At 33.9% G+C, this 12,823-nt stretch overlaps 1 protein-coding gene across 1 annotated transcript in view; it reads right to left on the bottom strand.

The window, feature by feature from the left end:
* C29H8orf34 (chromosome 29 C8orf34 homolog) overlaps positions 1-12,823 on the bottom strand; it is a 238,264-nt gene that overhangs the window by 174,940 nt on the left and 50,501 nt on the right. Inside the window, 2 exon segments of the mRNA XM_010970618.3 lie at positions 6-134; positions 10,852-10,983. Of these exon segments, the coding sequence (XP_010968920.2) occupies positions 6-134; positions 10,852-10,983 (261 nt within the window).

The raw sequence follows: 12,823 nt of genomic DNA, 5'->3' as shown, positions 1-12,823 counted from the left end.
CTTACTTCGAGAGAGATTCTCAAGGGCTTTTCCCAGTTTCTTGCTCTCTTGAAGGATGTGGTTCAATTCATCAAAATCACGGCTTTCTGGTTTAGTCCGCCAGTTCCACTTAGGATGATCTACTGACCTTGGCACTATGTTTAAAAAAAATGATTACTTCAGAAGCATGCTACATAATGATAAAACCTATCCATCATTATGTGAAAGAATATCAAGATCAGTGTACAGAATAGAAAAGTACTGGAAATGTTTTTCTCATGAGCAAACAGGGGATAGGTTATGAAGCTGGGTCTCAAACGTTTAAGAAAATGTGATAGTGTTTACAGAAAAAAGAAAATTCAGGTACTGATTTAAAACTAATAATTTCTATAACTTGGGGAAAAACACAAAAGCAAAGTATATTTTATATTTTAGCAGCTTAAAAAATAATTGCTACTTCTCCATGAACAATTAGTAATTGTTTTTAAGACATTCTTCCTGTCTTCTGATACAACATAGAAGACTGAATACTTGTATATGCTTTCACTTTTCCTCAAATTCCCACTAAAATCATATCATGGTATTTTTCTTTTGTCAAAGAATTGGTTGGACATGAAGAGAAGACATTATTAGGCAAGAATAGCAACACTTTTTTTTTTTTTGGAAGATGCAAAATGAACTGATGAGCAGTAACTGGATTTAGCAAGGTAGAGAATACTGAAACCTAGTCCCTGGAGAGAGAGATGCCAAAAAAAGTGGACATTTCACACCTTTAAACATCAAAGCATCAATCTAGGAGAACTAATGCCAAAGCAATAAGGATATAAAAACATAACTGCCTTTCAGATTGTAAGGATCCACTAAATGTCCAGTGTAATGCAAGGCTTATTACCACAAAATTTTACAACAGTAGCAATAAAGATCTCTAACGCTTTGATGGACAAAAATAGCACATCAAATTGTCATCAGACTTCTTAATAGCAATGCTTGGCCCCAGAGGACACAGGAGAAATTCCTTCAAAATTCCAACTGAAGGTTATTTCTAACTTAGAATTTAAACTCAACTAAGGAACCAATCAAGATACTCATAAGGACTTAAAAATGTATCTGGCAAGCACTCTTTTTCAGAAAGCTCCTAATGGAGGTGCTCCACCAAAATGAGTAAGTGGAAAGACCTGGGATTCAGGACACAGGTTATCCTTCATAAGGAAAAGGAAAAGGGAATCCTCGGGACGAAAGTGAAGGATGGTCTCAGCAGACAGCTGAGAAAAAAAGGCTGGAAACTAAGGAGTCAAGACTGGAGCAAGAGGACAAAGGGCTACAGGAGAGAAGCCTCTAAAAACTTTTTAAATGAAATAAAGTATAAAACATTAACTTAAAATAAGACACAAGGATACCTGATGAGAGTGTTTAACACTTTAAGGCAGGGTTTGGTGAAGCATTAGTGATAAGTACAGAGAACGCAGAGCAAACAAAAAAAACAAGCTAATTATTAAATCTAGAAACAAATTAACAGTTGGCTATCTTACATCTCTATTGTGAAAAAGCCTAATCAATACAATCATAAAAATATCAATGCAGAATGTGTAATAACGAACATTTGAAACATCTGCCTGTCTGTACTGTGAGGATGTGATGGGCTGGAGGTATAAAGCACAAAGTCCTAGAAGAGGTCAAGAGACAACGCCTCAAACTTAAAAACTGAAAGAGAGCTATGTATCTTGTATGTTTAGCTATGTAGATCCATGTACCAAAAGAAGTATCTTAAGAGTTAAAAGTGGTTCCACATTAGAAGCAGAACAGGAGAAAAAGGACACTGTTGCCTTGTGGTACTAATTTACTTTTTAAACTATATATATTTTTGTTTTGAAAAAAATAAAATAACTTTAAAATATTTGTATGGTATGGTTATACGAAAGACAGTCTCAAACTATAGAAAAACGTTTTCTGCCACCTTTTAAAAAATAATTCAGAAATATTTATTGTAATAAAAATACTGACCCTCTGATTCAGCAATTGTGTTATTTCTGGTAAATTATCATAAATAAATGAAAACACCCATGCTTATGTATATATGTACAAGGTTGTTTATTTTATCAGAAAATGCAAGATATTTTTGTTTATTTCACGGAAAAGTTTGTGGTAGCAAAACTCTGGAAATAATCTAAATGTACTTCAACAGGGGAATAAATTAATTATGGCATATACACACTATGCTATAGGTATGTGTACTTATTAAATAGTAAGTATAAACTTAGGTCTAAGTTTATTTGCATAGAGATTTGTCCAAAATACATTTTAAAATTATAAAAACAAGTTGCTTAAGAATGTGTGCAGCTTAGTTTGGTGCAGCCACTGTGGAAAACAGTATGGAGATTCCTCAAAAGACTAGGAATAGACTTACCATATGACCCAGGAATCCTGCTCCTGGGCATATATCCAGAAGGAACCCTACTTCAAAATGACACCTGCACCCCAATGTTCATAGCAGCACTATTTACAATAGCCAAGACATGGAAACAGCCTAAATGTCCATCGACAGATGACTGGATAAAGACGTGGTATATTTACACAATGGAATACTATTCAGCCATAAAAACCGACAATATAACACCATTTGCAGCAACATGGATGTTCCTGGAGAATGTAATTCTAAGTGAAGTAAGCCAGAAAGAGAAAGAAAAATACCATATGAGATCGCTCATATGTGGAATCTAAATAAATAAATAAATAAATAAATAAATAAATAAATAAATAACAGAAACAGAAACAGAAACAGACTCATAGACATAGAATACAAACTTGTGGTTGCCAAGGGGGTGGGGGGTGGGAAGGGATAGACTGGATTTCAAAATGTAGAATAGATAAAGATTATACTGTATAGCACAGGGAAATATATACAAGATCTTGTGGTAGCTCACAGTGAAAAAAAATGTGATAATGAATATATGTATGTTCATGTATAACTGAAAAATTGTGCTCTACACTGGAATCTGACACAACATTGTAAAATGACTGTAACTCAATAAAAAATGTTAAAAACAAACAAAACAATGTGGCAGCTTAAAGTGAACTCACACATAAAGCAAATATATATATATATAAAGCAAATCACCTCACACATATTTTATATGATAGTTATACAAAGAAAAGGATGTAAGAAGATGTCAACTATTTGAAAGGATGTGAAAAGACAAACTATTTTTGAGGGAGTAGAATTTGAAGTGGGTAAAGGGAGAGAGACTGTCTTTCTACATGTTTGTAATTTTTTCACTGTCAAAATAAGCAAATATTACTTCTATAATTTAAATAAATCTAAACTAAAAAAAAAATGCAGCTGCTTCCTGTGTGTTTCTTTGTTTAAGGGACTCAGGGATGGAGATGTCAGCTGACATCAACACACCCACGTTCAAGCAGTGGAGAACAGAAGCAGCGATCGTTAACAATGGTTCTAGAAAACATTCCCAAGCATACTGCTATGACCCTGCAGGGCACACTCCCCAGGAGATCCTGGGGCAAGCCCAGGTATAGGGAAGAGAAACTAGGAGAGGAAGCAGAGAAAACTGTATTTGTAACAGATCCTTCAAAACATTTACTGGCACTTTTGTTAATCTTCTTTGAGTAATTTCTCTCATCTGCATCATTACATTTATCTAATTTTCCTGGAAATTACCATATCCTATCAAGATCTCTCTTTTTTTTAATTAAAAAAATACATAGTTTTTTTTTTTTTAGGTCTTCTAAGTCAGTCCCAATTAACCTTCCCAGATAATCACGAGACTTGCCCCACTACCAACGATAACAGCCCTTGCAGACCACTCACTACCTGAACGTGTGCATCCACATGGGCAAGCCCAGGGGAGACCAGCAGAACTGCCCAGCAAACTCACTGAATCATGAGAAATTACAAACTGTTGTTCTAAGCCACTGAGTTTTGGGGAGGATATATGCAGCACTATAGAGAAATGAAACGACACCCAAGCACTTTTGCTCAGCAACTTTCGAGAGAAACTAAGGTGAATTTCTTTTTACATTTTTGTAGCTTGTGACAACTTGCTACATATGTGATACCCAATTGATCATGGGATCCAAATCTAGGACAAGGAAGGCCACAGCATAACCATGGTCTAATCAACCAGGCTGATGAGTCCAAAAGATGTCTTGGTAAATAATGGAAGGAGATTTGGGAGGTCATCAGCCCAGTTTACAGGCTCCAGATGAGACTCTCGAAAGGTTTCTAATGGATTAAAAACCTTGCCTGGCCTACACTTAAACTTAAAACTCAAGACTACAGCTTAAATACATTTTCTATATCCTCAGGAGACACAGAAAACAGAAGAACAGTAACAACACAATACGACCCATGTGAGGTGAAAGAATCTGAGATTAGGGACAGCCTGTGACACCACTGAGACAGAACTCAGCCCCGTGCAGGAGCCTGTCCACAGAGCCATGTAGATGGGCAGCCTCCACTCAGTTATAATGAGGTCGCTCCTGTACAAAACAGCCTACCGTATTCTGAGCAGGGCTTATTTTGAACAATTCTTTATTGTATTAATAAAATTCTGACTCACTGAGACCTCCACCAAGAGTTTCTATCTGTGGGTTAAACAGTAAATTTACATTTCCTCCAAGTGACTTTTGAGATACCATTTATCCATTTCTTTTGAACCAAAATAATTTCAATTATGAGCGCTTTCAACTATGTTTCCTAAAATTTAATAAATGCTTATCTGAAATAAATTCTTATCTGAAAGTTTCTCCCAAGTACTACATTTTCATTTAAAATACACCAGGAGATATCCTAGCACTATACTTATGGTAGAGCTAAAGTCGGGAACAGTGAATTTATTACTTCATGTCTCCTGCCTTCTGCATTTCCATATTATGATTTTTCAGACACTGTGTTGCCATCTTCATTCTCTTGTATTTATGTAATTGGTATTTTCTATATATATGCACAGTCCTTTCGTTATTTTCCCTAAAATTACAGCAAATTTACAGCAATTCCTCTTTGTATATTCTGTGCTAAATGCAACATTTAAATAAATGACAAATACTCCCCCAAATACAAAAGCATAAATGAAATTACTGAGGACTGGTTTTATTAGTTTTTGGTTTTAACTGAAGCTAACATACTTACCTCAATTTTCCCATCTGGATCACAAATTTGAAATGGCTATAAAAGAATCAGTGCACATCATCATGCACAGAGGATGGACAAATGCTCTTCTGGTCCTTTCTGACAAGACCCCACTCATTGTCCTCAATCATTCCACCATTCCACCATTTTTTTTTTTGACATATAGAAGTTCTTAGTTCATTAATCCTCTCATGAAAAATCTGCACAATCACCACAGATACAGTCACTGCAGACCCTTTACTTCTTCTGTGGTCCAGTCTCCAGCTCACTGCTAGACACTAGGTAAACAGTGGCAATGAATGAACCATATAGGAAAAAAACTTCATCAAACTCTACTTGTCATATCTTCCTTCTATGACAAATAACAATTGAAAATTAATAACAAACATCATCTAGCAGATCTTTGTACCTATACCAGCTTGTATTGTGTAAGGTGCTATTTTTTTGTTACCTAAAAATGCACAACTTCTGAACTGTCATCTCATTAGTAGCACTAATCCATTCTTAAATTCTCCTCATTTACTTATTTACTCACTCATTTGTATAGCACAAACCATGTGTCAGGCACTGTTTTAGGTTCTGGGAGTGAACCAGTGTAAACGAAAGTAACAAAATTCCCTACACTCAGGGAGATGACATTCTACTGGAGCTCACATTCTATTGGATAGGCCAATAGGTTACTTTGCTCTTCACAAAACTGGCCTAATTAATTTATAGTATCTAATTTTAAGTAAGCTTTAGCAATAAAGATTTTTTTCATGAATGCTAACAATATTTTCCCCATATGAAAGTTAACGACTGTTAATATTACTCTTTTTTCCTTTTAAGAACAGTCACTTAGAAAACTTTTTATATTACATAAACATTTGTGCCAAATACTTTAGTTAAGAAAATACCCTTTTATTCTAAAAAGTGTTTTTATTTAGTTTTGTTTTAAAATAAACTGATGTAAATTTTATCAAGTACCATTCAAGTATTATTTGAGATGTCATTAGACTTTTCTTAGTTTATCAATTTGTATAATGTACCAACATACACATAATAGTAGTCCCAAAAGGAGAACAAACAATATTTGAAGAAATAATGATTGAAAGATATCCCATGAAAATAGTAACCAAAAGAGCAGAGGTGATTACACTACTATCAGACAAAACAGACTTTAAGACAGAACTAGTTACAAGACAAAGGATATTATATATTGATTTAAAAAAGGTCACTCTGTCAAGAAGATTTAACAATTACTTATATTATACACACCTAACAAGAGAGCCCCTGAATATGTGAATCAAACATTGACATGATTGAAGGTATAAACAGAGTTCTACAATAAGAGTTGGAGACACTAACACTCCACTGGCAATAATGGATAGCACAACTCAACAGATCAATAAGGAAACGGGGTACCTGAACAACACTATAAACCAATTAGACCTAACAGACATAAACAGAACACTCCACAGCATAACAGCCATACATATTCTGCTCAAGTGCGCATGGAATAGTCTCCAGTATACACCATACATCTGGCCACAAAATACATCTCAGTAAGTTTTAAAATATTTAGATCATAAAGGTATCTTCTCTGACCACAACAGAATGAAACTAGAAATTAAAAGCAAAAGTCACAGAAAATTCACAAATATGAGAAAAATTAAACAACATGCCCTTAAATAACCAATTGGTGAAAAGAAATTCCAATGGGAATTAGAAAACATCTTGAGACAAATGAAAATGAAAACACAACACACTAAAACTTACAGAATACAGCAAAACTGGTGCTCATATAGGAACTTATCATTGTAAAGCCCACATTAAAAAAAAAAAAAAGATCTTGTGTCAGTAACTGATCTTTATACCTTAAAGAAGTAGAAAAAGAAAAGCAAACTAAACCCAACCTAGTAGAAGAGAGTAAATAATAAATAGTGGAAAAGAGATAAATGAAATGGAAGATACAAATGCAATAGAGAAAAATCAACAAAACCAAAAGTTGATTCTTAAGAAAGATTCTAAAAATTAACAAACCTTTAGCTAGACTAAGAAAAAAGGGAGAAGACTCAAATTACTAAAATCAGAAATGTAATCAAGACATTACTACACACTTTACAGAACTGTCTTTAAAAAGGATTATAGAATATTATGAACATTTTACAGCAACAAATTGGATAACTTAGATGAAATGGAAAAATTCCTAGAATCAAACAAACTACCAAGTTACTCAAGAACAAACTAAAAAATCTGTAACAAGTAAAGACACTGAATAAATATTCAAAAAACTCACAACAAAGTCAACCACAGTATAAGGTGGCTTCATTGGTACATTCAACCAAACATTTAAAGACTTAACACCAATTCTTCTCAATTCTTCACCAATCCTTTCCAAACACTTCCGAAAAATAGAAAAGGAGGGAACACATCTTAACTCACTCTATAAAGCCAGCATTGCCTTGACACAAAAGACAAAGATATAACAAGAAAACTACACACCAATCTCTCTTCTGAATATAGATACAAAAATCCTCAACAAAATAGTTGCAAATCAAATTCAGCTGCATATTTAAAGGATTATACATCATGACCAAGTGGGATTTATACCATGAATACAAAAAATATTTAACATAAGAAAATTAGCGTAATAATCATGTCAATAAAATGAATTTTAAAATGCATGATTATATTGATTGATGGAGAAAAGGCAAATGATAAAATCCAATATTCCATCATAATAAAAACTCTCACCAAACTAGGAGCAGAAGCAAACATCTTCAATACGATGAAACATATTTATGAAAAACAGAGCTAACATCATCTAGGTTGGAAAAAGAATGAAAGTTTTCCCCTTAAGATGATGAAAAAGAAAGGATGACTGCTTTCATGACTTCCATTCAACACTACTAAAATGTCTAGCCAGAGCAAGTAGACAAGAAAAAGAAATAAATGGCATTCAAATTGGAAAAGAAAAAATAAAACTATCTCTATTTGCATGAAGTTTTATGTAGAATAGCCTAAAGAATCCATAAAAACATGGTTACAACCAACAAGTTCAGCAAAGTTGCAGGACTAAGACCAACACTTGAAAAATCAGTTGTATTTCTAAACACTACCAATGAAAAATTGGAAAAAGAAAATAAGAAAAATTACATTTACAATAACATATAAAAGAATAAAATAGTTAATAAACTTAACCAAGAAGGTGCTGGTCTAGTGTACTGAAAATTATAAAACACTGTTTAAAGAAATTAAAGAAGACCTAAATAAATGAAAGGTATTCCACATTCACAGATTGAAATCTTTAACAATGTTAGATCACAATAATCGCAAAGTGATCTCTTAACAGAATGCATTTCCCATTAAAATCTCACTGACCTTTTTTTTGCAAAAATGGGAAAGCTAATCCTAAAAATCTAATGGAATTGCAAAGGACTCTGGATAGCCTAAACAACCTTGAGAAAGAAAAACAAAGTCCAAGTACTCATACTTTCCAATTTTGAAACTTATCTTTAAGCTTCTGTAACAAAAAGTGTCATTCTTATATAAGGAGAGACACATAGAATAGTGGAACAGAACTGAAAGTCTAGATATAAATCCTCACATTTATTGTCAACGAATTTTAAATAAGCGTGCCAGACCATTTAATGTGCAAAAAGTAGTATTTTCAACAAATGATACTGCCCAACAAATGGAAAACTCCATATCTACATATAAAAGAATGAATCTGGACCCTGCTTACATCATAAACAAAAATTAACTTAAAATGAATCAAAGACCTAAATTTTAAAACTAAAACTATAAAACTCTTATAAGAAACATGGGGGTAAATCTTTCTGGTCTTGGATTAGGCAAGGGTTTCTTAGATATGACACAAAAAGTACAAACAAAAAAAAAGAAAAAGATAAATTGGCCTCATCAAAATAACTTATGTATCAAAGAATACTATCAAGAAAGTGAAAAGACAATGTACAGAATGAGAGACAATATCTGTAAATCATGTATCTGATAAGGGTGTAGTATCAGGATATATAAAGAACTCTTAAAATTCAAGGAAGAGTAACAATCTACTTTAGAAAATGAACAAAAGGGCCTGAATAGATATTTCTCCAAAGATACACAAATGGCCAAGAAGAACATGAAAAGTTGCTGAACATCGTTAATCGTTACAGAAATGCAAATTAAAACAAGATTTCACTTTGCACCCTTTTGGATGGCATAATATTTTTGATGTAAATAGAAAATAACAAGCGTTGGTGAGAATGCGGAGAAACTGAAAGCTGCTTACATTGCTGATGGGAACATAAAATAGAGCAGCCTCTATAAAAAACAATTGGCAATTCCCCTAAAAATTAAAACACAGAATCACAATACAACTCAGCAACTCCACTTCAAGGTATATACTCAAATAATGGATAATGAGTGTTCAAACAATTACTGGTAAATCAATGTTTACAGCAACACTATTCATGACAGCAAAAGGCAGAAACAACCAAAATACCCTACAACAAATGGATGGATAAACAAAATGCAGTATGTCCATATAATGGAATATTATTCAGCCCCCAAAAGGAATAAAGCACTGACACCTGCTGCAATGGGAATGAACGCTGAAAGTCTCATGCTAAGTGAAATAAGCCAAATACAGAAAGGTCACACATTATATGATTCCACTAATACAAAATAACCAAAATAGGTAAATTCAGAGACAGAAAGCAAGTTCTCAGGGGCTAGTGGGAAGCAGAAATGTTCAGTGACTATTTGTTACAGGGTTTCCTTTTCTACTGATGAAATGTTTTGGAACTAGATAGAGGTTACAGCAGCACAGCATTTTGAGTGTACTAAACGTCACTGAACTGTACATTATAAAACGGTTAATTTTTGTTATGCTAATTTAACCTAAAAAATTTTTTTGGATTGATTTGGTATGAAGCCATGGTAACTAAACATCTCTAAAACATTTTTGCCTCTCCAAGGTCACAAAGTTATACGTGTATGTTTTATTTTAGAAATTTTCTGTTTTTGTTTTCATCTTTAGGCCTATGACCCACCTCAGATTGATTTTCAGTATGAATTAAGGTAGGGATCAAAATTGTGTGTATTTTTCTATATGAATGTCCCACGTTGAAGGGACTTTTTCTCTTCCTATTGTATTTGTTTACATGTCCTGTGGAAAATCATTTGACCATATATGTACTTTTAGCTTCTGATTAAGTTCAACTGATCTGTTTGCCCATCCTTTCACCAAAAATCACACTGTCTCGATAACTGTAGTTCTATAATAAGAACTGAAGTCAGGTAGGGTAAATTCTCCAAACTAATTCATATTTTTCTAGATTATTTTAGATAATCATGGTCCTTTGCCTTTCCAAATCTATTTAAAATAATAGTCAATTTCCAGGGGGCAAACATCTGCTGGAGTTTGGATAGGGATTACACTTTTAGATAGACTGAGAAAGGAGTACTTATCAGTGGCAAAGGCCTTGCTCCACGTAGTTTATATTCTTAAAAGAATATTATACTCAAAAAGGTCTAAATCAATTACACATGCATAAGAATATGAGCATATGAGTGAGCAGTTATATATAAATAAAGCTCAATGTTCATGCTGAAATAAATGTGAAATTCACTAGAATAGCAAGAAATATCAGATAAAATATTTGGCTTCAATTCTTATCTTTTTCTCATTTTACTAACACACACTTACATATATTAAATAACATCTGAATGACAAACTTCCTTACATGATTTTGATTCTGGTGATGGTGGAGAAATATTAGACACAGCAAGGTCACTTTTTGACTTTTTAGGCTTCTTTGCATTTAATTGCCAGGGTTTATCATAGCTTCTGAAATCCCTTCTTGTTCCTTTATGTTCTGCTGAAACAAAAGAAATATATTTATAGAAACAATAATAAATGATTTCAATATTGATCAAAAACTAAATTTATGAAGCAATTAGATATACCTGACCAACACTATGCCACTTCATATCCAAATAATGCAAATATCCCAAAGTACTGCTTCCTTTATTTCTCCTATAAATTTAAGTCTTGTATTTGATAAGAATTAGTTTATATATTAATATAAGACCATGTTAAACTGTGAAATTATTTGTAAGTCTTTTACTTAAAATAACATTCTTTAAATGAGTGTCATGGAACAAAGCACTTTATTCTGTTGTAAATAAAAACAACTACATGTTTAAATAAGTTTTACTCATCTACTATTACCTTACCTGTTATTCACTATGACACATAAAACCAATGACACTCACTGACATTTCTTTCATAGTACCACTCATTTTTTTCTATTGTTCTGTTTAAGAAAGTAGTTTAACCAACTTTATTGAAAGCTATAGTTCCCCTGCAAAGGTGGTCAATGTCACACCAACTCCTAAATGAAACGATCTTTCTAGGAGTTATCCCTCCTGACTTCTTGGCGCTCCATATTTTTAGACAGACCTAACTAAGCAGAACTTTTTCTTCTCTTATTCTCAGGGCATGGCATCCTCCTCATGCCCATACCACCTGTCTAACTGTTCCTCCTCTGTCTTACTCATTGCTTCTTTACCTTCCTCTTTCATCTATGTGACATTCCTTAGTTTCTTTCTACCCTCTTGTTTAAATTTAAACCTTGTAAAATCATTCTAGCTTCACAGATGATTCATATATCTTTCTCTGGCTACCCACTTCTAAATACCAAACAGACATCATGAAATAGTCCTCAAATTTTAGTGTTAAGTTTCTACTTAATGAGCTGTGATCCAATTTTTCTACTTCCAACATCCCATTTAATATCAAAGAGTCATAAATATTCTAAAACACCAGGAACAGAAATATTGGTCCACATTCTGCCACAACCCAAGAAGCGTTTCCATAGACACAACTAAGACAAAATATGGGCATATCAGAAAGAGACTAAGAAACTTCTAGACACCCACAATGCTTGCCCCACCTCATATTCATCCCCTTATGTTGTTTCACAGTCTATCAGAACTTGTCTTTCTACACCCAACTTAGGACTGTAATTTCTTCTAATGCAATATAGCTAAAGGAATAAAGAATCATGGTCATAAAACACAGCATCTCATGATACAAAGAAAAACTGAAAAAGAGATTAAACAGAAGATCTGGTTAAACTGTGCACAGACAGCTGATCTGTGCAAATGGTGAGATATTAAATGTGCGCTTATTAAAGCTACAGAATTTAACACACTACTGTCTCTCCAGACACAACAGTTTATAAATATGGGCTCACACGAGCTTCAGCGGGCTCACAGTTGCTTCTCCGGTCCACCTTCACAAGAATGGTGCCCTCTTTGCATCTACAAACTAAAGCCTATGCCTAACACCCGTCCTAGTAAGAATCTAACCCTAAGAAAGTGAGGCCAAGAAAAACCAAGAATTCACTCTCATTCCCTGTATGATGCAGACACTTCCATATGGATAACTAACACCAGAGTTGTCAACATTCTTCAGAAGATACCCCATCCCCTACCCTGCTTAGGCACCAATGTGAGGATACAGCCAAAGAAGACCAAAATTCTTTCATGGGACCGCACAGAGCAGGAAGAGAAGAGAAGAGAAAACAGCCGGAACCCTGTCAGTCGGATGACCATGCCGTCAGGCAAGGACTTAGCTACCCAAGCAACAGGCTGGAGGGATTTGGGTTTGGAAGTAAATACCAAACTAACAGACCAGTGTGTGGAAGAAAA

This window comes from Camelus bactrianus, chromosome 29 (assembly GCF_048773025.1).
Source record: "Camelus bactrianus isolate YW-2024 breed Bactrian camel chromosome 29, ASM4877302v1, whole genome shotgun sequence".
NCBI lineage: Eukaryota > Metazoa > Chordata > Mammalia > Artiodactyla > Camelidae > Camelus > Camelus bactrianus.
The sequence above is the reverse complement of the archived record's forward strand: the minus strand, read 5'-3'. Positions and strand labels throughout refer to the sequence as shown.